The following is a 27139-nucleotide window of genomic DNA, read 5'->3' on the forward strand; positions in this document are numbered from 1 at the left end:
CGGTCCAGTCTGATTGATCAAGTAAATCTTGATCGATCCAAGTCCCGGTCCAGTCCAAATGCCGGCATGGATTCCCTTTTACAAGTCAAAGGCTAAATGCAGGGGGGCGGGCAAGGAAAAAGGTAGTCTTAGTCTTTCTTTTACCTTTAAAAACAAGCCACCGCTGGTGGCTGTGGCAACAAAGGAGCCATTAGTGGGGTTTCCTTTCACCTTCCTGCTGACCTCTCAAATGACAAGATGGCCATGCTGTGGCCTGTTTCAGGCCTTGTACACACATGGCCACCATTACACTGACCTCAGCACATGCACAGAGGCCATTTGTATCACCACATAATTTGTGTGGTGATGCAGATGGTTGCTTTGCATGAGCAGGTCACTGTAATAGTGGTTGCATATGCACAGAGGCCCAAAATGGGCCACGTGGCTGGCCGGTCATTTGGGAGGCCAAAGGGGCTGTGTGAAAGGAGCCCCACCACAACTGTTGCCCCCCCCCCGATGACTTGTTTTTAAAGGTTAAAGAAAGACTACCTTTTTCCTCACGCCCCCCCACCCCACATTTAGCCCTTTACTTGTAAAGGGAAATCCTTGCTGGATTCTCCTTTACAAGTATACATGTCGAGCCCATGAGCTGGCTTGGGAGGCAAGTTTTCAAGCCAGACTTGGCACGATTTCCCCTTAGACTGGACCCCCTCCAGTTTGGTTTGAGGGTGGGCCTTCAAGCTGAGTGGGCTCGACCTTGAGACTGGAGTAGCTCACACATCCCTATAGTGAGTGAAGCACAACTTAGTCTCAAGGCCAGACAAGAAGCCCATCAGAACAGTCACCAAGAAATATTACACTACATATACAGAGCTGCCACTGTCCATTTCATACCACCACACTATTCTCACAAACGAAATAAACCACAACTCAAGAAAGGCAGGAACCAAGTTCTGCCTTTGTCAATCTGAGTTCCAGCAAAACCAGATAGTTATAGCAGCAATATCACAGCATATTACACTCAGTGCTGAGAAAAGAAAACCACAAAATCAAACCTCCCTTCTTCCTCTCCTGGTTCAAAAGAGACGTAATATAAGGGTCCTTTGAAAACATTTTGAAATTCCCTCCTTTTGTGTTCCTCCTACCTCCCGCCAAGTCAATGGAGGCAGAGTGGCATGTGACAACACTGGATTTGTATAACAGTCCAACCAAGAAGCAAGTAGATTGCAATCCAATCAGAAGCCATTGCCAGAAAACCAATCAACAAGGAGGGAACAGGCCTCCAAAATGGCCATTGAAACATCAAAATGTTTTGATTGAAATGTATCCTTTGGTTTGAAATGGTCCCGAGCTCAAAACGGGCCCTTTATTTAGAGGGCATTTACTTTTGAGCATGAAACACTTCAAATAGCCCATTTTGAGTTGCAATGTTTCATTCTCGAAATATTTTGCACATCCCTAGTCTGCACCTCGTAATTAATTTCTTATATTTTTTCTTAATTTTTCATTTTGCTAATTCAAATCATTGTTTTATAGCTGTTGCTGATCTGCAAAAACGTTCTGGTAAGACAAGATTTTATATATGGATTTAGATCAGGGAGCAAGGGTTGGAGACAAAGATTAGAAGGCATGCACATACAGGTGTGCCTCATTATTTGCAGGGGTTCCGTTCATGCCTATAGGTGCAAATATGAAAACTGAAAATAATGAAACCTTGAGTCGATGGGAATTCGGTTAGATTCCTAACCAAAAAAGGGGCTGAAAAAGCAAGGGGGCAGAAATAAGAGAAGAAAAGGACAAAACCTTATTCTCCAGCTCTCCAGCAATGCCACCCCCTCAAAAAACCCATAATGCTTTTTTTCTTTTTTTTCTACCCACACATAATGAAACCCGGTCTCTAAGATCCAATCACAGATATGTGAAATTGCAGATACGGAATCTGTGGATACTGAGGGCCTGATGTATAGTTCTAGCAATGAGAGTACAATACTTGGCACAAGGGCATGTGGTTGAGAACTTGAATATGTTTTTAAATGTCTTGGTGAAAAACTATTGTAACTATTGTATGTTGGCATACAATACCAAGCCATACAATACCAAGCCAAACCGCAGTGAAAAGGGGAGGGGGTTATTGGCACCCATCTCCTCCTCCTCCTCCTTTGGCAACTTATGTCAGGGGCTGGCTACTGGGAGACTACAGCCCACTCTTTTCCTCTGCCCCTCATCATGGGCTGGCTCCTTTTACGGCTTCTTTGCAAGCCTAGCATTCCAGCCCCTCCCTTCCTGTTTTCACTTGTCATAGATGTTATTAAGTCCCCCAGTTCAGTCTCCTTCTCATTTCCCTCTCCCGATCCTGGGTCCTTCCCATTGGCAACTCCAGCCTCCATCAGCTGGGTCATGCTGCTGACACCATCACCAGGTGCCACCTGGGCCTCCTGGCTGCCCACTCTTTCTCTGGCCAGCCCAGGAATGCCACCTGCCTCACCTGGCCTCCTGTTCAGCCTCCTGCCTGACCTCCCCATGCTCTTGCCCTCACTTCCTCCTTTGAGGTAAGCTGGCGTTGCGGGAAGGCAGGCTCAACACTGGGCAAGTTAGGAGCTGTAATCCAGCAACATCTGAGCACCCAGGTTTCAGAACCCATGCTATAATGCAGTTATACTATACTTACTTAAATGAAATATTCTTCCATTTCAGCTCGACTCACAGATGAGCTGGGTAAGCCCCACTGCTTTTGATGAGATAAATATTTTTCTGTACTGGAGTGGGGGGACAGTTTTATCTGCATTATTGGGTTGAAATGAATCCAATCAATTCATTAAAATTGTGATCTCTTTGTGGTTTGATATATGTTTGTCTATTTTACTTTTCTCTGCACCTGATAGATTTTCTTTTCTTTTTGTAGATTTTAGAAGAGCTCAGAGTCTTGCAGGTAAGGAGTTAGGCAATGCCATTTCTCAATAGGCTACTAGGGCTGATTAGGTCTAATGCACTTTTGCACATGCGTGTAATTTGCTCAGTATGTCATTGTTGACCTATACATGTCTATACTTCTGAGTCCCATTGACTTCAGTGGGACCAACTCCCAGGGAATTGTGTCTAGGATTGCTGAGAAGAAGCTGGATATGAGAATGGTCCCCGTGGAAATGTGTAGCATTTGAGTTCATGCCAAGGGATATGAAATCTTCAGTCTACAGGTTTTAATCAGTGGTAGTTTTTCACTCATGCAAGCAACACTTGATAGTGCAGTGGCTGAGTGGTGAATGCCCATGTTTGAACCCATTTTCAATTCTTTCAGATGTGAAACAAGGTTGGACTTACTTTTTCTTTTTTCTTTTTCAAACTCTGCTTCTAACACTTGTAGCCAATGAATGCAGATTCACATGCCACAAAAGGATATATCAGTCCAGTAAAGTTGAGTACACACAAATTTGAAAATGCAAAAATTGTATAAATGATGTTGCACAAGAGTAAGCTCATTATTTCCAATGGGTGCACTCTTGTGTAACATTCTTTGTGCAGTTTACATGCATGCAACACTACTGGGGTGATGCACTCTTGCATGGGGGTCAGCCTCTATCTGGTTTGAAAGCTCAACCTCAACTTATTTTGGAAAATAAGAGTTGATTCAACAGAAAAGATCTACAATTCTGTGGATGTCATCTGGCAAATTTATTGCTTGAGTTTATGCCAATGTCCTATCCCTTGCCACACTACTGAGGCAAAACTGTGACTCCCAGTGAATGAAAATGATGTGAATTGCTTGCATAGATGTATTGCCTATAATCATCCATTCTTTTGAAAGCATTGTTGTGATGCAAACAGAAAATCTGAAAAGCAAATTACTATACATCCATACTACAGTAATTATTTTACCCCATCCTTTTCAATTTCTTCTACTATATTTAGCAGTGGTCTCTTAGTCATAGGAGGATTTTGCCGGTGATGAATGGCCTTGAATGTGTTAGAAAAGCACTAATCCTTGATTGTTGTTGTTTTCTCCCTCTGCTTCCCAATAGCTTCTGTCATTTTGGATCCAGATTATAAACATCCTGAAGTCACCATCAGTGAAAATAATAGGGTAGCCCAACTTAAGCCACCTACAGCAGGGCAACCTGTAACTGCTCCTTTTGTGATGGGGAAGGAGGGTTATGCTGCTGGGAAACACTACTGGGAGGTGAAGGTGGGTGACAGGTTGGACTGGGAGCTGGGAGTGCTGACTCAGGCTGCTAGGGACAAAGCCAAAAAGGAAATGTCTGTGGATTCCCTTGGAGAAGAATTCTGGACTCTGAGAAGCTGCAGAGGAGGCTTATTTTCAGGCAAGGATAAGATTGAAAAGAAGGACGTATCCTGTCTAGTGATTGGCATGTTCTTGGACCAACAGGATGCAAGAACTATCTCGTTTTATAATGCAGAGTTAATGTTCCATATGAATTCTATCCCCATTCAGTCGGAAGAGAAATTATTCCCATTTTTCAGCTTTGGCAAAGCTGCAGAAGACAAAGATCAGAGTGTACTGGAGATCGTTCCTGTCAGTGTCATTGTCCGTTCCAATAATTTTAGGTAGAAAGAATCATTGTGAGTTTTGTTTTGTTTTTTCACCAAAGAAAAGTGGACAGAATATTGAATCCCAGGATACACAAGGTGACAATAAAATAGATACTAAACATACTTCAAATATTTAACTGTTTTTTCCCCTTTTTTGATTCCATTATTTACATTGTTTTAAAATCATCCTTACAGACAGACATTTTATAGCACAATCTCAATCCTGATAGGGAATAGGGATGCACATGGATTCCACTGCTCAGTCTGAAAATAGGTAGGCTTTATGAGTGTTTACATCACACTCAAAAGCTTTCAGGGTTCTCAAGCTGTATGATCCCCACCTCCAGAGGAAATGATGCTCTGCATGTCCTTGTAAGGAGAGGCCTCTGTGGCAAGTCCTCTACCACCTGCTATCCACTCCCTTAAAGTAAGATTTTTTTTCCCCAGCTTTGAGGGGAAAGGGGGACAGGGAGGAAAAATATGCTACCGTGAAGGCAGTTACAAGTTCCACTTTGAGTCATGACCTGCTTGAATGAGGACTGTGCCTGACTGAAACTGGGGTTGCTCTTTCTTTAATGAGATATTTTATTGTATATTTGCTTGCTCGTTTGGTCATTTTTTATGTACAAATGTTTTGTCATTTGGTCATTTATGTGCGTCTATGTTGCTACCAGAAAAAAAATTCCTCACCAGCTTCATTACAATCTCCTCACCCATTTCTTCACCAGCTGCAATACAGATGAGTAAACTTTCTCTATGACCAGGTTTTTTGTGAATGTGCAACTGTTTTGTATGACAGTGGACACATTGTCAGGTGGGCATAGGCCAAATATATAAAGAAACTAATTCTGCAAATGGTCATTGGTCACCACTTGTTATTTTTGTTTACATGTTTCCTCTTGTTGCGAACCCTGTATATTTATCACTATAGTTCTGTAAAGCCAGGCTCAGAGAAGAACTTTGGGACAGGCATAAAAGCCATTCGGAAATAAGAGAGGAGCTTTTAAATCCCACAAATTCTTTTATTTGCTGTTCCGCATTCAAGAAAATGGGGGAAACAGTGAGAGAGCTGATAGACATTCTGAGGTGAACTCTCACAGATGTAAACAATGGCTAAGATACAATGCAGCATATTGCTCTTCCATCAGTGGAGTGTGCGCACTGATTTCATGCGTGAGGAGAGCCGGCTGATGCTTCTTGCAAATGTGGGGGGCAAAGAGAAGAGATCTCTCCTTAACCAGGCTTTAAGAATCACACCATTCTTAAATGAGGTGATTTAGCTTTAAGAATCACAACATCCACAATCGGAAACTATGGGAGATGTGTCCTACAGTGCGGATGTGATTCTTAAAAGCCAGGAAGGCTCTCTATTTTTGCAAACAGCATCGGCAGGCTCTCTTCTCTCATGGACCCAGTGTGCATGCATTGCTGATGGAAGAGTGGAATGCTGCATGGTATCTAAGGCAATATAGAAATCCCATAAATGCTCTTTAGAATGTTTTTTTTTTTAACATTCAACCATTTCCAGCTGATTCTCTTCCTGTGGAAGCAAAGCTATGAGGACTTGTTTTTTAAAAAAAAAGACAGGGAAAAGTTGCACAAAGAATCCACAAAAATGTTTAGTGTGACCCTAATGGCAATATATTTTCATGAGATATTGCCCAGCTGGGGGATACCGCACTACAACCATTAACATGCTTCCACTACACAGTGCTTCCCATTGGCCTGGCATTTCACATACTCCAGCAATCATGCTAGTTTGGGAAGGGCTTCCCCTTCCAAAACTATCATGATTACTTGAGTATGTGAAATGACAGCCCAATAGGAAGCACTGTGTAGTGGAAGTATGTTAATGCTTGACATAGGGCTGCTGTATTTGCGGAAGCCCCTTGTTAATTCTAACCTGAAGTTTAACTCTGATGTATAGCAAATCAAACACAGAAGTGCATAGCTTGATATAATGCCAGCCTGCTTAACTGGTCTCAAGGATTTTGTAGAAGGTCCCTGTCAGCAGTTAATAATGCTGTTGGGAAACTTTCCCTTCCCTTAGAGTCAAAGCAACCTGCGAGTGTTGAAGGAGAAAGATAGCAGAGAGGCAGATACGGCAGAAATCTCAGCCAGTCATGGTGACAGGTTTGCTACGCAGCTGTTTTTCTGAGAATATAAATGCATTGCTTTTTGTAATGGTCCTTTGTCTTGTTTTGTGCATGAGCCAAACAATACCTTTACTACTTAAGAGTAAATAAAGCTTTGATTATAAGTCCTCTCATCTGGGCTGATTATTGACTCCATCTGCCCAGGAACGAACCTCCTTATTGGGTCAAGGCAACCCCGATACATCAACTCCAAGTCAGTTTATCTATCTATCTATCTATCTATCTATCTATCTATCTATCTATCTATCCATCATATTTTTATACCACCTGATATGTACATAGCTAGGCAGTGTACAAAATTTAAAATAATATTTAAAAGTCACAGATTAAAATACATGAGACACAATAAAAACAATAGTATAAAAGTTATTAAAACAAATTATTAAATTATTAAAACTATAATTAAAAGCCTGCAAAAACAGGAGGGTCTTGAGGGTCTTCCTGAAAACAAACAGAGAAGGAGATGCTCTTATTTCAGCTGGGATCATATTCCAAAGCCCTGGGGCAGCCACAGAGAAAGCCCGGTCCTGGGTCGTCACCAAACAAGCTGGTGGCAACTGTAACCAGACCTCTCCAGAAGATTGTAACAGGTAGCAGGGTTTATGACAAAGGAGGCACTCTCTTAAATACACCAGACCCAAGCCATTACAGAATTTATAGGTAATAACCAGCACTTTGCATTTCACCCGGAAACATATCGTCAGCTAGTGCAGTTCTTTTAAAACTGGTGTGTAGTCCCTTAATGTTGCCCCAGAGACCAATTTGGCTGCCACATTCTGTACCAATTGTCGTTTCTGGACTACATACAAAGGCAGCCCCATATAGAGTGCAATACCATAGCCAAGCCTGGAGGTTACTAGCATATTTACCACTGTTTTAAGGTCATTTACCTCTCGAAATGGACGTCGGTGATGTATCAGCCGAAGCAGATAAAAAGCGCTCCTGGACAATGCCTCAACCTGAGAAACCAGGGAGAGCTTTGGGTTCAGGAGCCCTCCCAAGCTATGTACCTGATCTTTTAGGAGGAGTGTAACCCCATCCAGAACTAAACCATCTTTCGGGTCCCGATTCCCCACAGTCATTACCTCCGTCTTATTTGGATTCAACTTCAGTTTTTTTATCCCTCATCCATCACATTATCACCTCCAGGTAGGCATTTAGGGAAGATAAGCCATTTCCTGATGAGGTCGACATGGAGAAGTAGATCTGGGGGTCATCAGAATATTGATTACACCCTGCACCAAACCTCCTGATGATCTCTCCCAGCAGTTTCTTGTAGGTGTTAAAGAGCACTGGAGACAGTATGGAGCCTTGTGGAACTCCACACTTTAGTTTTTGCCTTGCAATACAACAATCTGCAACAACATCTGGAATCTACCTGAGAGCAATACCATCTGGAATCTACCCGAGAGGTAGGAACGGAACCACTGTAAAACAGTGCTACTCAATCCCACCTCCCTGACGCAGTCCAGAAGGTTACCATGGTCGATGGTATCTAAGGCCGCAGGAAATCCAGAAGGATCAGCAAAGCCACACTCCCTCTGTAAATAACCAGTTGGAGATCATCCTACAGGCTGACCAAGGCAGTCTCGACCCCATAGCCCACACGAAAGCCAGTTTAAAATGGGTCTAGATAATCTGCATTATCCAAAATTGCCTGGAGCTTGGAGGCCACCATCTGCTCAGTCACCTTCCCCAAAAATGGAATATTAGAAGCAGGTCTGTAATTAGCTAACTCCATGGGATCCAGTGCAGCTTTCTTCAAAAGTGGTCTAATAATAGCCTCCTTAAGACAAGGAAGCATCCTGCCCTTCCCCTCAGAGAAGCATTTATAATATTTACCAGACCATCTCTGATAATATGATTATCGAATGAGATAAGCCAAGTTGGGCAAAGATCAAGAGAACATGTTGCAGGACACACAGTCCGAAGCTTTGTCCACTTTCTCAGGAGTCACAAACTGAAAATGTTCCACTCTAATCCCATAAGAGGAGTTGCTGGACACCTCCACAGTGGACTCTGCAGTAACTGTGGAATCCAGCTCAGCCTGAATATGAGAGATTTTATCCACAAAAGTCATTAAAAATGTCACAGTGAGTGACCGATGGTTCCAAATTTAAATTCCAAAGGGAGGCGATACATAGTAGCCTCCTCACAATCCTAGACAACTCAGCTGGATGTGAATTTGTGGAAGCAATGTGGGCAGAAAAGAACTGCTTCTTTTCCACCTGCACTGCTATAGCATAGATCTTCAAATGTGCTCTGTGTTGTTCCTGATCAGACTTGTGCCGAGTCTTCTTCCATTTGTGCTCTAGTCATCTAACTCGCCACTTCAGCTCCCGTAGTTCATCCGAATACCATGGGGCTGTCTTTAAAGCAATTCTGAAAGGATGCTGAGGAGTGATTGTGTCTACTGTTCTAGTGAGTTCATTATTCCATGTTTGCACCAGAGCACTGACAGAATCACTAGCAGAGCCAACCCTAAAACCTTCCAAGGCTTCTTGGAATCCTATTGGATCCAATAACCTCCTTGGGAGGACCAATCTAATAGGTTCTTCACCCCTGCAGAAGTGGGTCATGGCTGTAAATTCTACCTTAACCATATAGTGATCCGTCCATGACAACAGGGAGATGACATGAGTCCCCACCCATGGAACACCACCCTGATCAGAGCAAAAGACCAAATCAAGGATGTGACCAGCATCATATGTCGGTCCAGAGACCAATTGTGATAGGCCCACAGTCGTCATGGCTGCTATGAACTCTTGAACTGCTCCCAACAACCCGGTCCAAAAATGAACATTGAATTCCCCCACCACCAACAGCCTGGGCCACCCCAATGCAACCAGTTCCATCAGCTCAGTTTGGGACTCCACTGGGCAGTGGGGTGATTGGTTCAGCAGCAGAAGTCCCAGTCTATTCCTGGTTCCTAGACTTAGGTACACACATTCAATATAGGCCAAATCCCTGACAGGGATCCTGGTATAGGAGATGGTGTTCTTATAGACCATTTTTTAAAATTACAGCTGCTGTTGAGGGGGTGGCTGCTGGGGGGGGGGTAGCACAGTCCTTCTCCCCCCACCTGGCAGCAGTGGCAGCTGTCAAAGCTTCACGCTGAGTTTTTATTATCTAACTTTTGCAAAGAGATCACTTTCAATGTGGCTAGGTTTTGCTACATTGTTTGTATTACATGTTTGAGTCTTATGTTACATTTTTTGTTGTATTGTCTGGTCTATGATTGTAATAAAGTTTCTTCTCTTCTCTTCTGGGCCTGTGCTCAGCCCAGCATCTCTTTCTAACTGCGAGGTGTGCCTGTGCAGTTAGAAAGAAATTGTTGCAAGCCTGTGACATTACAGGCTTGCGAAGATCTGTTTCTAACTGTGCAGGCACGTCTCTCAGTTAGAAAGAGATGCTGGGCCGAGCACAGGCCCAGCATGAAGCTCCCTCTGGGGGAGAAGGAATGCACTACCCCCCCCGGCAGCCACCCACCCCCTCAGCTGCTGAGAGGTGGCTGGCACCCGGCCCAGCCCAGCCCCACACTGTGGCGGCGGTGGCCTGTCTGCGCAGATGGCCACCGCCGCCACAATGCACAGTGTGTGGCAGCGGCGTGCACAGTTGCTGGGGGTTTGGAGGCTCCCCCAATAGGACTGGGCCAGATCCCCGAGGTCCGGTCCTTAGAGCACCTCTGGGTGGTTGGCATTGCTCTCCAAGGTCAAAGAGTAGGTAGGGCTGCTGGAAGGGTCAACAATAATTATATTTCTGAATTCCCTTCACCTGTTATGGCCCATTGGCCATATCTTCATCGATTCCCTGCCACCAGTGGTATAGCTGCCCCAGGGTCGCTATATGTGGTAAACATTCTTTCTGATAATAGTATCACTGAGGGGGTGGGGGAAAACATTGCAATCAGAAGAAAAAGTATACAAAAACACTTTATTGAAAGAAGAAATATATATACCCATCGTGGTATTCAGTTTTTATAGCTGCCATTTTTAAACTCCAAATTCTACCTATTACATTCCAATGAAACAACAGTGCAACAAGTGAATTGAATTAGATGGCCTACAAGGCCCATCCAGATTTTTGACTATACAGCAGTGTCCTTCATTGTTAGGCCTGGGAGCCAGTGACTGCTCCCATCTATCCTAAGTGAAGTTCCCTAATTGTTTATTGGGCCTGTGCAAAGCTTCAGCTTCAGCTTCAGCTGAATATTCTGCACAGCCCCCCTGGCACCACACAGAAGTGACCATTCCCATCATTTAATATTGTTCTTAGTCCAGTGCCAGTCCTCTTGACTCCTTGCACCATATCAGAAGGCATTCAGAGAGTGCTGGGAAGTGTAGCCCTTCCCAGCACTTTCCCCACAGAGCTCCTAAGAGAGGCCTCCTTCTCTCTTAATGGACCCCCCTCAGCATTAACAAAAGACCAGTACTGTGTAGAGGTCAGCACACTAGAAATAGCTCTCTCATTGAAACTCCCCCCCCACCTGCTGCAATTAGCCCCTTTTTGAAAAATAGCAAAGATCACAGTTATATAGTATTACTATGATCTGGGAAAGTTAGGCAGATGTCAAAATGGAGAGTAGAAGCAAGTAAATCCATGCTCCATAATTCAGAGACTCCACAGATAGAAATAGAGATCTATTCTCCAAGAGTGAAAAATACTAATTGGGTCATTTCACATTTCATGTAATGTGCTAAAATCTCTTTTATGATAAAGATAATTGGAAACATGCACATCAGTGGTCCTAGACTGTGTTCATGAACTGCATTACTTCAGGAACCTTCTTGTCCCCTGGGTTTTTGAGTCTTTGGCATGTACTGCTTATTGCAACATTAACTTGCAACATCGCTGGGTACTATCTACTGTGACTGGGGATGGTGAAACTTGTAGACCGACAACAGCTGGAGGGCCACAGTTTCTGACCCTATCCTGTTATCAACTTGTGTGGATTAAACAAAATCAGTTTTGCCTTGAGTTCTCTATCCTTTTGATTTTCTCTGCCTTCTTCTGCCTCAAATCTTAAACCCGGCAACGGCATTTGCCCACTCTGATTTCTATTTCCAGGATCCTTGTCTCATCATCAGTCACTTAGGGCTTGTTCCCTCATGAATGTTCACCACTCAATTGCTGGAACATCAGATGAGGACATGCAAGTGAAAATGGAACATCAGAAACTGAACGCTACTGGTTAGGCCTGTGGAAAATCGGATCAGTGAAATTAGACATGGCCCAATTTTATCCAAATTGAAGTGGTTTGGAGAGAGTCCGAACCCCAATCTTGCACAATCCACTTCAGGTTGGACTTTTCTGAACCAGTTTGGAAAACATCAGAGCATTTTGAAGCTCCAAATGGTGGTGGAAATTTGTTTTCCCCCACCCCCAATCATGGCTGAGTTTTTAAAATCCACCTTCTTATAAAGCCACCTTCTGTCTGCATGCCCATGCATTTTTAAATTATTTTAAGTATTTAGAAAGTAATTGTACTTGCTTTTTAAAAGTGAAACCAGAAGATTCTTTGGTGTTAGGTCACTTCCCCTGAGAGTCTCGGATGTGACATAACTTTTCTTCCACATTCTGTGTGAATATAATGTCTTACTTGTGTGGCAGCTTTAAGAACTTTCAGGCAAGCCGTGTGTGTGAGAGAGAGAGAGAGAGAGAGAGTTTTTTACTTCTGCGGTAGAAATCAAATACTATTTTCAGAGGTATTTTACTTGGCAGACCCCCAAGTATTTCTCATCATAACCTGGATTGAAGAATGGATACATTTTCTTAGAGAACTCTATAGGGATTGACCTAATAGGGAACATCAGCTGGACATTATAAAAAGAGAGCATTTCCTCTTGCAAGTCCAGAAAAACACCTACAACTTTACATTGTTCATTCTGATTGTCAGTAAGGCTGTTCCCTCCAATACAGTGGTACTGATTCTGGTACCATCGCATACCCACAAACTCCTCCTCTAATGGCTTTTCCAGTTTCTCCATGGTTAGTTTGTTCTTTGCAGCCTCGGTAAGAACGCCAATCTCCCATTCAGGTTTGTCTCCCACTTCCACCTCCCAGTACCGCTTTCCAGAAGAGTATCCCTCCTTTGCCACTACAATCAGAGTTTCTTTGAGATCCTTCTTTCTTGAGTGTGCTGGGTTCAGTCTGATTTTGCATTCATCTTTGATGTCGAGTTTGGCATGTTTGCAGTTAAGATCTAGAGTGACATGGACTAAAGAGCAGACAGAAACAATATTGACATTGGAAGAGGGGACATCATAGTATTCAAACTAACAATAACTTTGAAAAGGAATGGAGAAACTGAACATAAATAAGAGCAAGCCTGCATATTCTAACATCCACATAGAGGTATCTTCTGTCATTGTTCCACATGGTGACTATTGCCACCATTCTAACTGGCCCATTTTCATTATCCCACTGAATGACTAATGTATGTTCCCTTGAGTGGTATGGCAAAATTCACCTGATGAACCACTGCACTCGAACAGCCCACCACATCAGACCTCTTCAGAGGAGGGGAGGAAGGGTGCAAAATGGGAGGAAGGTTGCTATACTCATGTAGAGCATCCCAACTGTGCACCAAGAAGCCTCATGCTGCCATGCCCTCCATGGTTATGGAGTTTGTCTAAAGAGTCAGATGTAAGTGTGATGACAGTTGCTTCCATGATAGTTGCTTCCATGATCAGAAGGCGGGGAGCTATTTTTGGAATTCGATATAATGTGAGCACCATATGGAGACAGAGGCAGACTTCCTCACTAACGGTGTGTACATAATGTTAAACACACACACACACACATGCACAGTGCTAGCAGCCCCACTACTGCAGTGTGGAGGCTCACATGAAAACAGCTGCCTAAACCCAGCATCTGCTACTGAAGTAACACTCTGACCAGACTATTTGATGTGTTGTTAGTGGGTAACATACAGATGTCCCTGAACTATAAGGACATTCTCTTTCCACTGAAAGGAAGCTCCACACCCTCACTGATTTACAGTGAATGGGAAAGTCATCTCTGCATAAGCTCCATGTGCCTATTGGAATGCATATATTGGAATGCATCAGGAGAGGTTCTTCTGCAGTTGCCACCAGCTCGTCTGGTGGCTATTCGGGGACGGGCCTTCTTCACTGCTGCCCCAAGACTTTGGAATGCGCCCCCTGCTGAAATAAGAGCCTCCCCATCTCTTACAACTTTTAAAAGGGCAGTCAAGACACATTTGTTCACCCAGGCTTTTAATTAGATACTGTTTTAATAGTTTGATTATTTTTAATTTGTTTTTATTGTTTTGTTGTGAATCGCCCAGAGACTTGTGTTTTGGGAGGTATACAAATATATTAATTAATTAATTAATTAATTAATTAATTAATTATGAAGTCCTGAATTGGGTTGAGAGTCTTTAAAGTGACAGCTACTAGAAGTGCTATATTCACAGATTAACCATACCTGGGTTGGAAGATGCCCGTCTGAAGTCTGCAATGTAAAAGAACAGATAATCATGATATTCTCATTGTATTAGCAGTTAACTTGTGAAGTATGCAACCTGCTTGATTCCTAATGGGGCTATGTAACTCACCCAGTTCAGCTGTGTCTTTCTCTGAAATGGAAGACATTATTTTGTCATTAATTTTTATACAGAAGACTTCTGATGAAATGGTATGGCAGCAAATTACATGTGAATGGTGTGATACTGACCAAGGGTCAGAAGATACTTTGTGTGGCCCATCACAGACAATTATGTGCTATGACTGTGCATATCCTTCCTCCCCACTCCTGATATGCCAGAGTGCCTTCCCCATATCAGGGGTGGGAGTGTCTGAATCACCTGGCTACATGCCCAGGCCACATAGAGGCTCATTGCGCAGGCGCAGCAGCATCCAAAATGGCCACCACACTGGGAGAAAGGCCAAAGAATGCCCAAATGGGGCCATTTTTGAGAGAAGGAAGGCCGGCAGTGGGAGGGGAAACCTCCATGGACAACACCCCTGCTGCCTTGGAGAAGCCCCCCAAGGGGGTAAGTTTTAAAAAAAAGGTCCTCAACCCACCCATCCAGAACAGGCCAGGGGTGGAGTGTTGGTCCAGGGTCAAGTTTGACTCAACCCCAAGCCTTCAAACTGAACCAGTGTGACTTCTAACCAGTTCGGTTCCAAACCTGCTCGCACATCGTGTGTGTGTGTATGTGTGCTGAGGAGTGGCCGGCCATGGCTATCTAATAAATTTATTGCAGAAGTGAGATTCAAATCAATTTCTGATTCGTAGCTCAGTCTTTTATCAATTTTGTTACACCAGTGTCTTGCAAGTAAATGCCATAGTGAGGTGGTTTCTCAAAAGTAGTTCCTTTGATGCACTGTGCATTTATGTGTGCTCTGTAAGTAAGTCATCTTTGGAAAGTTGTATGCAAAGAGAGGAGCCCAGAAGGTGGGATTTTCAAGCTTGAGTGACAGTTGAACAGTTGTTCAACTGTCACTCTGACTGGGTGTATCAGGGAGTTTTTACGTCAGCATTTCTGAAAACTGAGGGATAACTTCAGTGAGTCTAGTGTGTTTCGTAGGATTTTTCATATTAGCATGAAGAGTTGGTGCCACCTCTAGAGAATTGGGACTATCTCTACAAATGTGACAGTTCTCAGGACGAAAAAGGTGCAAATCAACTAGGAAGGTTTTAGCTGCTTCAGTGCTGGAAACTGGAACTCCAGTTTCATCTGGGGCCCGGTCTGGTATGGGTCTAGCTCGGACTCAAACCCAACTGGGCCAGCCAGTTCCATGCACACCCTAACACACCACACACACACACACACACACACACACACACAGCAACTGTAATACTGGGTTAATAATCTTTGTTTACTTTACAGGACTCTTGTAAGAATGACTGCACGCACACACGGAAATCTACATTCTGGATCAATCCAGGAATTGTAAAGACACAGCTTTCTTCTTCGCAGGCTACATTATTTCATAGGAAATAATCTTCACAGGCTACATTATTTCATCCACATGGGTAGCTTTCATATACTGAGTCAGACCATTGGTCCATATAGCTCATATTGTCTAAATAGACTGGCAGTGGCTTCTCCAAGATTGCAGGCAAGAGTCTTTCTCAGCCCTATCTTGGAGATGCCATGCAGAAGGTTCCAAGTTCCCACCCTGGCATCTCTAAGACAGGGCTGAGAGATGGCAGCTTCCTATGTTCCTATGAAATAATGTAGCCTGTGAAGTAGAAAGCTATGACTTTACTGTTCCTGGATTGATCCAGAATCTAGATTTCCTTGCTGGTGTGTGTGTATTCAAAATGGTTCACATGTATTAGCTTGCGGTAACTCTTACAAGAGTCCTGCAAAGTAAACAAGGTTATTATCCCAGTATTACAGTTGTGTGTGTGTGTGTGTGTGTGTGTGTGTGTGTGTGTGTGTGTGTGTGTGTGTGTGCGCTGAGGAGTGGCTTGCCCATGGCCATCTAGTGAATTTATGGCAGAAGTGAGATTCAAAATGAATTCCTGATTCTAGCTCAGTCTTTTAGCAATTTTGTTACACTAGTGTCTTGCAAGTAAATGCCCTAGTGAGGTGCTTTCTCAAAAGTAGTTCCTTCGATAAGCCTTGCGGATGAGGGAAGGAAGCAATATTTCTTGTGGTAATTGTCCAGACATAATTCTTGCTGCTTGCTATATTCTTGCTTGCAAAAACAAGGTGGAAGTAGACCCCTTGTCAAGGACACTGCTGGGAATGAGGGGCAGACTGCACCAGCTATCAGACATCCCTTAGGAAAAACATCTAGTTTGGACATAACCTTAGGGCTTTTTCTATGATTCTAAAAAATAGATTCCCTCTTTCACATGTCATGCATCACATGTGAAAATGCACACGTGGGACTGAGTTTGTAGCAGAAAGCAAAAGCACTCTGTAGCCAGTATAGTCTTGGCAGTATTAACTGACTGAAAAATGAGCCAATTTGTTGCATGTGTGAAAACATCTGCAAGATGAACCCAAGAATTAGTCAATATTACCCCAATCACTCATCCAGAGCTGAATATTATACCAAAAATCATTCCCTTACCTAAATTTGTCTGTTTTTCTATGAAAGCTGCAAATGAACAAAATTAATCAATATAGAAAATACAAGCAGTTAATGGTCCCCCCTCCCCTTACAATTTGCACTTCAGAACTTTGGAGAATAAAGGTGTTTTTCGAGGTGGCGGGGTTTGCATGATAAAATGTAAAGCTGGCAGAATTATATAACTGGGTAGAGATTAAACAAGCAGATCTTAGGGCAGACTTGCTTTGAAGGTATCAAAATATTCTCCACTCATTCTAAGGACTTGGACTTCCTATTATAACCCTGCATTGAACAGGAGCGGTAACCAAGGTTTCCCCCCCTTCCTATCTCCTGGCTGCTGGGGTAGGTCACTTAATTAATTTTTTCTCTTCTAGGGATTTGTACAAACCATGGTTCAAACTGCAGTTTGAGCACTTTTTGGGCAGGGGGACCGGGGACTTTAAGAAAAAGGATGCTCTCTGCTGCCCTATGCAACTTGGTGCTGGGGCATCGCATGTCCCAATAACGTCCATGCAGCTCCAGCACACACATGGCATCCACACATGTGCGGGCACCATTTATGTGATCAGCATGGTGTTGCTGACCACACAAATGGCACCTGTGGTCCATGCACATCCCTATTCTCTTTTGCTTAGTGATTAGCCAACTACAGTATATCTGTTCCTGTATTACAACACAAACTCAGGTTTGAACCAAAGTAGCAATAGCTCAGGGTAGGATCTAAAAAACCCCACTAACTTTAATTTGTCTTTATCCCAGCTAGGACTATGGAATTACCATTATCAGATTCAGTTTTTTCTTTGTCTGAAAGAGAAAACAAATGGTAGAATTAGCCACAACACCATCTGGTGATTGAATTGTATTTCATTCAAAGAACTATGTGTGAATATGACCCCTTTAAGATAGCAACTATAGTTGTGAAAATGACAGTGATACCTCTGTTTCTGAGAATTCCATGCCTTTCAATTCATATGGAGTCAAACTAACTCTAACTAATGGATCATTATATCTGGAGCAACTGAAAGCCAGTCTTACCTAAAGTATTTTGAAGGTGTGCATTTTCTGCAAGAAATAAGATTTACATTGTTTATATGGTGTAAGAAGGTACACAGATAAGAGAGTATATTAGGAAAATAGACTATGGCTGATTCAAACTAAATTACTCATAAGCAGTTCAATTGAAATTAATGGGACAAGCTGGTCATGACTATATTGCCCCATTAATTTCTATTGAATTACACATGGGTAACATAATCTGGCTGTCAGCCCACCGGCCATGTTTTAGTGATTAAAAATAAACCAATTATACACTTAATGGCACAATAAACCCCAAAGTTAGCATTTTAAATCACATTCATTGATTTAATGAATACGAGGGAGATGTAAGTAGGTGCTAAACTTTCACATTCATATCCTTGGGTCCTAGATATCACTATTCTAGGCTGGCTAATACTTTATGACTAAACATCATGTTGAGGCAAGAAGGCTGATACCCAGGAACTAGGGCAGGACATCCTGTGTGAGAACAGAAGCTCAATAGATGCTGAACCCTTTCTCATGATCAGTGAGAAGGGCTTGGTGGAGAGGGGTGGGGAAGGCTGCTCAAACTTACCTTTCATGCAGATGATCCCTCGTTGCTCCCTGGGTGGGTGGATCACCCCCCTCCGATGGTCACCAGCAGCCCCTGGCAGCACAGAGGGTAGGGGGATGGGATACATCCTTCTGGCCCTCAGAACTCCTATAATGCACTGCATGAATGTGCAGTGCATTATGGCTATACTAGCAATGACGGGTGTGTGCCCGGCACTGCACATGAGCAGGGAAATGGATTTAACCTCATTTAAGAGATTTCACGCCTCTTAAATGACTTGAGCAGCCAGAGCAGGCTTGGCTGCCTTAGCCTGCTCTTAACTGTGCGTGTGAACAGCCTCACTGCAAGCTGAAATAAAGGAACTGGCATGAGGGAGATCTCCATGACAGACACCAGAAAATAGTTCACACAAAGAGGATATGCTTTTCTTCTAATTATTAGATGCTACATAACTGGTCTATACTTCCTGTATATATGCACTGAAAGATGTATACATGCTGTATACATGCACAGAAAATAGTTCACACAAAGAGGATATGTTTTTCTTCTAATTATTAGATGCTACATAATTGGTCTATACTTCCTGTATACATGCACTGAAGATCATTAGTGGAACAGGGTACAGGTCTAGAAATCTGTGCAGTAAAGGGATTCAAGTTTTTTTTACATGTAATTTTGATACAGTCAAAAAGAAACATCCATCCATACCTTCTTCTATGACTTTATAATCATTATCTGCACATAGAAAGGTACAGATTAGCATGCACATTTTTGCATATTAGCAACCATAAGATAATGTACTATATTCTGTTATATGAATACGAATATGATGAGTATTTATATACCGCTTTTCAACCAAAGTTCCCAAAACAGTTTACGTACAGAAATTAATTAATTAATTAATTAATTAAATGGCTGCCTGTCCCCAAAGAGCTCACAGTCTAAAAAAGAAACATCAGAAAGCCACCAACAACAGCCACGGGAGGGATGCTATGCTGGGGTTGGATAGGGCCAGCACAGATTATGTCATGCCTAAAGCCACTTAACACTTTATAAATATGCTATCCTTCTAAGATCCCCAGCACAGTTAAGAACTGAACAGCTGTAGTCTGTCCTATACCATATCATGGCACACTTTTCCCTAGCTGCTGCGGCTTCTTATACTCCTCACTTATGTCACCCCATAAGACATCCCCTAAGATGATACTGTAACTAACCTGTGTGAGCTACCTTCTGACGATCTTCTGAAATAATAAAAGGAGCATTGTATTAATACACTTTCTGTTTGTAGGTTTTGTGTATAAGGGAACAATATGTGACCATCTCAAGCATCATGTGGCAGCAAATCAGGGGTGTCGAATTAAACAAATGTCCAAGGGCTCATGAGGGATGGGGGCCTGTTGCCTTAGAAACAGCTAACTCTCCCCTCCCACCTCCCCGACTCATTGGCAAGCTGCTGGCTCCTGATCTGAGTGTAGAAGTGTGTGATATTATTTGCATAGGAGCTAGAGAATGGATATGCTGAGAACCTTTTGGTTTTCACCATGTCCATATAGTCCTTCTGCAGTATAGACACTGGGGGAAGAGAGAAAAGAATAAACCAGGGGGTACAGGGGCCTATCTTCATTTCTTGTCCCAGGCCCACTTCAACCTTGCTATGCCCCTGCAGCAAAACTCATTTTAAGGATATATATTTTAAAGAAGATTAGATGCATAGATACTCATAATAATTATTGAATCATAACTATGACACACATTCTATCACAGAAAATAATTCATATGGATACAAACAATCTTGTAGTGTCCCCCCGCCCTATTCCAATACTGAATAAATATAATTGATTTTGTCACTGTTTTATTTCCCTTGGAGTTCTTGTGATATATGTGTGATCATAAATATAATTTTCCAGATATAATTTAGCCAAACTATCCTTCCTGGGAGCCAGAGCTGTCCCTTGGCGGGTGTGGGACTCGGGGAGAATGGGCCTACCCCCTGCATCTGACATCAGCAGCATCTGACATCAGATGCAACAGGGGGTGTGGCCTCACTCTGAAATGGGGCCACACACCCTATTTTAGAGCAAAGTCGCACGCCCTGCATCAGGTGCAGGGGGTGAGGGGTTTGCTTCCCCCCCCCCGCCCCCCAGGCTAGCACACATGGTGGTGGCAGGCAGCCACAGTGGCCGCTGCCAGGAGCCAGGCATGCGGGCAGTCTGTGAGGCTGCCCGCCACTTGCTGGCACAGCAGGGCCCCTCCAAACGCAGGCCTCAGGGCTAGCACCCCGGTCGCCCCACCCTAAATTCGGGCCTGCTGGGAGCCTCGTTTTTTTCTGTGTGATGGCTATTTATACTTTTGCTGCAATTAGGCAATAAATAACTATCTCTAAATCATCCTTCAATACTTCTTCGTGTGTGTGTGTGTGTGTGTGTGTGTGTGTGTGTGTGTGTCACACACACACACACACACACAGAATTATTTTAGGATCATGTCAAAGTGAATCCTGTCTTTTTTTTTTTTTAAATGATTAGCAATAAATCTTTCTCCAAAAAAAATTGTAGTTAAAGGGCATAGCCAAATGATCTATAATCCATATTGTATACCCTGCTGGCAAACCACTATTTTTCCGAACACATACTTGACAGGAAAATCAGCCAATTCTGGCTCTCTGAAGAGTTTACCTTTATGATACATGTGTTTTATCTCATTTCCACATTTTTAGGTGGTGTACTTAAAACATCTTAGGGGTACAGTTAGTGCATGAAGCTGCCACTGTAGATAATAGAAAATTGGAACAGTTCTAGCATATCCTCAAATTCTTTATTGCCTTATTCTACCTGTGGTCATTTGCATACACTAACACATATCCAGTCATTGAAAAATTAGCATGTTGAAAGTCAGGAGGAGAATGTCAATAAAAATGGATCCATTTAACACACATGTATGTGTTTCTAGAACACATTTAAGTGATGACACTTACTTTTTATTTTATAAATGGTGGCAATGGTGAGAGCGATGCTAAGTATGGCAATCATGAAGAAAGAAACCATCAGTGCAGAGACAGAAGGGAAGAAGATATCTGTAAATAAATCAAAGATAACATAATAGTCCCTTTTCCTGTTTTACATATTGATGCTAAAGAACGGAAAGAAAGAGACTGCAAGATTTTGGAGAAAAGAGATGGAGAACAAGAAAATCACTGCTTAGGGGGCAGGATTTAGATTCAGACCTTTGAGTTTCAAGTTTGGAGCTTGCTCTGCCTCATGATCTTTGGCCACTGGTCCAATCCTCCAGTCTCTGCTTTACACATAGCTCAGTGCCCTTCCCTCACCTCGCCGATCCATCATGGCCCTCACTTTTCTGCACCTCTTATTCTTAGGAAGATATAAGGAAGTGCCCTGTTGTCTTCTATAGGACTGCCATTTTTAAAATGCTGCATGAACATAATTCTTTTAATATGGTTATTACAAGGTTTAAATGGCAGTAAAGGCGCAATAAGGGGCACAGAACTCCAAAAAGGTTCTGTGAGATGTTGTAGAGAAGCTGTAATCACCATCAGAGGGGATATTCCAAATCTCTCGGATTCACAGACTAGTTCAACCACATTTGGATCATACTCAAATTGACATGCATGGAGGGATGGTAAGTGTTCTGTGCAACAAATCCAGTGACATGAGAAGTTTATTTAAATTGATATAATTTATAAATATACAGGGAAAAGTGCTCTTTTTTCAGAACAAGGCTGAATTTGCACATAACATGGAGCTGCTCCAGACACTGCGCCCTGCTCTCCTGTCTGAATTTGGACATAATAATGGTGAGCAGGGAGCCTGCAGTTAGGGAGACTGCAGAGAGGAGGGTGAACTGGCTGTGCAGGCTTCCTTACTGCATGAAGGACAACCTGCACAGCAAATCACGGCTGGAGAGAGGGAGGAACTTCCTCCCCCAAATCCAGTTACAAGGAACGCAGCTTGCAGTTCTGCATTTGGATGTAACACAGGCAGTGTTCGACCTCTGGCTATGGCAACAAAACTTACTACAACCCAAGGGTTCAAATTGGAGTTTTGAAAAGCAAACCTTCGGTCGCTCTCCTTATGGAACTGGAGTTCCCTGCATTTGGATGTGGAGGTTTGGCAACCTCTGTACATTCTGCATATCTGAGGTCAGTTTCTTTCTTTCTAATGTCGTTTTTCATTTACCTGCAACAACAAGATAAGTTGCTCCCATTGATGTACTTGTGGATTTATTGATGACTCTACAGGAGACAGCATTTCCAGAACCTGAATTTAGAAGAACAGAACTTGCCATGCTGGCACTTTCCAGGGTGGCTGGAGTAGCAGGAAGTTCCTGTCCTTTGCCATCCATCCATGATAGCTGGAACTCAGGAGATTGACTCTCTCCAGATGTGCAGATGAGTTTGATCGCACTGTCTTCATATCCATCAAGCACAATCAAAGGTCCTCTTCTGCTCCCTGGGGACAGAGGAAATGAACTCAGTGTAAAGTACAAACGCCAAGATGTATTGTGCCCCAATGCCAATTTGCATAAATTGTACTGACTGGCTAAATTTGAAGTTACATTCAGGATTGATCTGGTGGATCAAGCCCCGCAAGTGGGTTGTGCCCTCAACCTCACATCTGAAGGACAGTGCATGCCTTCTGAAGGACAGTGGAAGTAGCAATTATCAGAAAAAGCAATCAGTTCCGATCATGCTCAAAAAAACTGCATGCACAGAAATAGGTGATTAAGTACGAGCATACAACAGGATAAAATTTAAAAAAAATAAAACAAATAAACACATTCTAAATGGCTAAACAAAGAATGGACTAACTAGCTGGTTAAATTTCAGCATATTTGTATAATGTCAAAACCTCAGCACGGGTGCCTTTTTGAGATACTGAAGGAAGTATGAAACAGTTTTCATGAGCAAAAACTTGCATTAGTTCAATGGGAGGGCCATTTTAAATATTTTCTTTATCTATCATCATACATTTTAATTTTTAAAACTCTGAAAATAGAAGCAAGCATGCCCTTAAAGTGCAGGCCTCACTGACTGAAACTAGCCTCTTTGATTTCTCAATTAGATCTTTAATTAGTTAGTGCGCCTACTAAACCGATTAAAGGTACCAGTCCGGGGGGGGGGAATCCCATCTCCCAAGCAATTAGAAGGGAACTAAAAACAGAGCACTTACCTGCTGCTGAGTAAGTCATCATTAGCAGAAATGGCAACAAGTGAATGGCAGTCTTCTGTGAGTAGGAGAAAATACCTGTGCAGGAAATAAGCACCTGTGCATCAACACTGAATATCTACAACTCTATAGGCACAATTTCTATGGAAAATGTGTTAGGGCAAATTAAGATTCTGGTCCCTCTACCACAAAAGTTACTTTTGTGTCACTCATTGTTCCTTCATATACTTTTGATAAAGTTTTCCCCACCCCTTTAATTATTTTCTTTGACATGATCCTGTTTTTTAAAAACAACAACAACAACAACAAACAAATATGTAAATCGAGGGAAATCGTACCACTGAACGGTGGGGCAACTCTCATTTTCATGCGTGAGGTGGCTTTGTATCCTGGCTGGTATCTCTGAGAGTGAGAGGAAGGTAGAATATTCTTACTGCTGGTTTTACCACTTAATGATTAACTGAAAATGAAGCCATGTAGGAGGGAAACAGTGAACCATGAAATGTGAACTGCATGTATTGCTCTTTGTGAAAAATTGCTCTCTCACATTCTCCTCGTGGATAAGGAGATGTGTGAATGAGGCCTGAGCTTACTCATTCTGTTGGAGTGAGTGGGGGCGGGGGCTGCTTGAATTGATGTGAGAACTATGTTTGCTTCAACTGTGTTCAGAGGGGAGGGGCTGATTTCAAACCTCTTCAGAAGGAAACTAGCAGTTCATGGAAGCTGTCCAGGGTGACTGCCCAAAGGCCGCACCCTTTCATAACATTTCTGAGTTGAACTTTAGCTACTACGAGATTAGAATGTGCAAAGAGCAACTACTGAAGAGGAAGTTCACGTGAAGCGGGGAGGCATCTAGTCCATATACCACAACCATGCTGTTTAATTCCTAGGAGGGTTGCAGTACTCATGGACTTTGGAGTACTGAGGTTTCACACCATCTCACTAAGAGATCTCCTCTACCATTTCTCCAGCAATATTCTGAGAACAGTGAATAGCTGGGTGAGAAGGAGTACAAGATTTCTAGGCCACATTTTGGGATATCTGCTTCCCTGACATTTAGCTCTCAGCAATCCTGCACCATTCCTGGACCTGGAAGGAACATAGTGATATTTTGGTCAGTATAGGCATCTCCTTTAACACCAGGGGCCTCTACTTCTGGCTGGACCAAGCATACTCCAAGGAATGTAGTGATGGCTACCAGCTTGAGTAGCTTTAAGTGGGGCTTAGACAAATTAATGGATGACAAGACTATCAATAACTAGTAGTACGTAATGGCTACTGGCTGGCTGGGTTCAGACATAACATGAAACTGGAGGTTGGAGAACCTGCGGTTTCAGTTTCAAACTGTAAATCACACCATATATGTTCATCCAACCATGGTGCAGCAACCCCCACTTCCCGAAGAGAGGAGCCCCTCCCTGCTGCCCAGCTGCTGAGGCTTATCTGAGCAAACTCCATGGCCAGACAGTGAGCAAAGCATCAGCATGTCAGTAAAGTGGTCATGATTGGCCACAAAGCTCGAAGGAGGCATGCCAAGCACAATAGTGCATTTCGGGAGTGCTATGCCCACCCTCAGCATGGAAAGGGCATTTAAATCCCTTTAAATGCCATGCCACGCCAATGCTTCTTCTGACAGCAATGGCACCATTGCCCCCCAAAGATTCCTGCACCAAAGCAGTCCCACACAAGGATGATATCGGGCGGGGGTGGCCTAGGGGGCACTTTTTCCCTGTTTAGGAAATGTAAGGGAACATGATGACTTCCTAGGAGGGGATATGTAGATGAGGGAGGCAAAGGATCTGGAGGGGAGGCGCTCCACTGGCAGCTTGCTGTCATTGGGCTTGTCCCCACATAAGAGGGTCCTACTAAGGAGGGCCATGGGCTATGAGACCTAGATCTCCCTTTGGAGTGCATGAGTTCTGCTAATCAAACAAAGGGGGCCCCATTTGAGTGGACCCCCCAAATCCCTATGGTAAAAGATAGAATAGAATCTCTGAAACCCTCCCCACTTCCCTTTGAAGCCTTGCACAAACCCTGAGGAGATTTTGACAATTCATGTGTCAGAGCCTGGCCACGTACACAAACCAGGAAAACACCAGGTGTGTGGATGGACTTTTAAAGGCATTCAAAATTCCTGGGTCTGGCCCAGCATTGCAGCATATGCAGATCTGCTGGCGTGGGCAATCGTGGGAGAGGGGAACTCCAATTTCCAGCAACTCCAGAAGAGTGGGGTTGCCGTTCCTAATAGGGGTGTGCACAAAACCAGTTTATCTAATAGGGGTGTGCACAAAACTGGTTTGCCCAGTTAGGTTTAAGTCTGAATGGGGCTCAAACTTAACCAGGCATGTTTGGTTTTTGCAACCTGAATGAGGGGCCAAGTTTGGCTCAAATTTGAACCAGTTCAGGCCCTGTTCGGGGGTGCCAGGGATGGTGTGTTTTTTAATGACAGATTTACCACCTCTGAGGCCTTGGGAGGACTGCTGCAGCCATGGAGGGGTCTCCGGCAGTTCCCCCTCCCCCTATTGGCTTCCCTCAGTCTCCCATGGGCCATTCTGGCCCATGTTTGGGCAATTCTAGCTTTCTCTAAGCTTACTGTGGCCATATTGGAGGCTGCCGCACATGCACACGGGCCATTTGCATGGCCAGGTCATGACCCAGCCACACAAATGGCCCATGCGTACATGCAGCAGCCTCCAAAATGGTTGTCAGGAGCTCAGAGAGGATGGAATGGCCCATGGGAAATGGGGGAAGGCCAGTGGGGAGGGGGAACCACTGGAGACCCCCCATTGCTGCTGCAGCACTCCCATGAAGCATTGGAGGTGGTATGTCTGCTATTTTAAAAAATTGAACTGGCCCTGGATCAGCCCAGGGTTTGGGGCTCGACCTGATGCCGAATCAGCCTTGGTCCTTTTAAGACGGGGGAGGCTGGCGGAGGGAGGTGGAACTGCCAGAGACCCCCTATGGCTGCAATAGCACCATCATAGGCCACTGGAGGTGGTAAGTAAAAAAAAAAAATATTTCATAGAAACCCCAAATTGGTCCCAAGCCTTGTCGGTGGAGGGGGGTGGATTTGGCTCAACTGCATGAGCTCTCGAGCTGGGCCAGGTCAATGTCAGCAAACCAGCTCAAAGTTGAACCATTTTGCATATCCCTACTATCTAACGGACACAACTGCAAGGTCAGAAAGAAGCTTGCTTAGATAAACAAAAACAAAAAACATGTGTTTATACGCCTTCTACAGTATAACTTCTTAATTCACATTTTGCCTTTGCTTTCTGATCAATTCTATGAATTGTATCCAAAGAATGTGATTCTTAAGACACATTGAAAATAAATGGGACTTAAATTAGTCATTACTAAGTTGTCTGCATTGATTTCAATAATGCTTATTCAGGATTCAGTTTATTTGGGTACAACCCTATATATCTCTATGTGACAATGCTTCTCTGTTCCTTTCAACCCTTTCTTACTTCACAACAAAAATTTGAAATATAAAATGACCATCATGTCTAACTTCTAACATTTTCCAGTGTCCAGTATATAACATTTTTTATGCTGTGTAATTTTTTTTTCAAGGCAGTGTAGTGATCAAGGGGTTAATGGAGTCTGAACCTGGTTGCCGGGGTT

At 43.3% G+C, this 27139-nt stretch overlaps 2 protein-coding genes and 1 long non-coding RNA gene across 3 annotated transcripts in view; 1 reads left to right on the plus strand and 2 right to left on the minus strand.

Annotated features, from left to right (window-relative positions):
- The window catches only part of LOC128330178 (butyrophilin subfamily 3 member A2-like), a 41338-nt gene extending 35043 nt beyond the window's left edge, over positions 1 to 6295 (plus strand). The window contains exons 9-12 of the mRNA XM_053262605.1: positions 1516 to 1542; positions 2674 to 2694; positions 2882 to 2908; positions 3996 to 6295. Coding sequence (XP_053118580.1) covers positions 1516 to 1542; positions 2674 to 2694; positions 2882 to 2908; positions 3996 to 4543 — 623 coding nt within the window. The 3' untranslated portion in view covers positions 4544 to 6295. The remainder of the gene's footprint in view (positions 1 to 1515; positions 1543 to 2673; positions 2695 to 2881; positions 2909 to 3995) is intronic.
- Positions 6296 to 10596: 4301 nt separating this feature from the next.
- Positions 10597 to 22573, minus strand: LOC128330185 (erythroid membrane-associated protein-like). The gene is made up of 10 exons (XM_053262633.1): positions 22523 to 22573; positions 21304 to 21402; positions 19544 to 19570; positions 19035 to 19061; positions 17771 to 17797; positions 17513 to 17539; positions 16736 to 16762; positions 14260 to 14280; positions 14130 to 14156; positions 10597 to 12897 (listed from the first exon to the last, which is right to left on the minus strand). The coding sequence occupies exons 1-10, from the start codon at positions 22548 to 22550 to the stop codon at positions 12380 to 12382; spliced, it is 828 nt and encodes a 275-aa protein (XP_053118608.1). The 5' UTR covers positions 22551 to 22573; the 3' UTR covers positions 10597 to 12379.
- A 36-nt stretch (positions 22574 to 22609) lies between these two features.
- Positions 22610 to 23904, minus strand: LOC128330195 (uncharacterized). The gene is made up of 3 exons (XR_008310003.1): positions 23851 to 23904; positions 23516 to 23590; positions 22610 to 22795 (listed from the first exon to the last, which is right to left on the minus strand). It is a non-coding gene; the product is annotated as an uncharacterized LOC128330195 (long non-coding RNA).
- Positions 23905 to 27139: the final 3235 nt, after the last annotated feature.

Source organism: Hemicordylus capensis, chromosome 6 (genome assembly GCF_027244095.1).
Source record: "Hemicordylus capensis ecotype Gifberg chromosome 6, rHemCap1.1.pri, whole genome shotgun sequence".
Classification (NCBI taxonomy): domain Eukaryota; kingdom Metazoa; phylum Chordata; class Lepidosauria; order Squamata; family Cordylidae; genus Hemicordylus; species Hemicordylus capensis.

Excerpts from the sequence above, each read along its gene's own strand:
- LOC128330185 (XM_053262633.1), bottom strand. The coding sequence starts at position 22,550 with ATGGGAGCAACTTATCTTGTTGTTGCAG. Across the intron at positions 21,403-22,522 it reads AACTTATCTTGTTGTTGCAG|ATATCTTCTTCCCTTCTGTC; the intron begins GTAAATGAAAAA and ends ATTTATTTACAG. Across the intron at positions 19,062-19,543 it reads TCAGAAGGTAGCTCACACAG|ATAATGATTATAAAGTCATA; the intron begins GTTAGTTACAGT and ends TTCTATGTGCAG.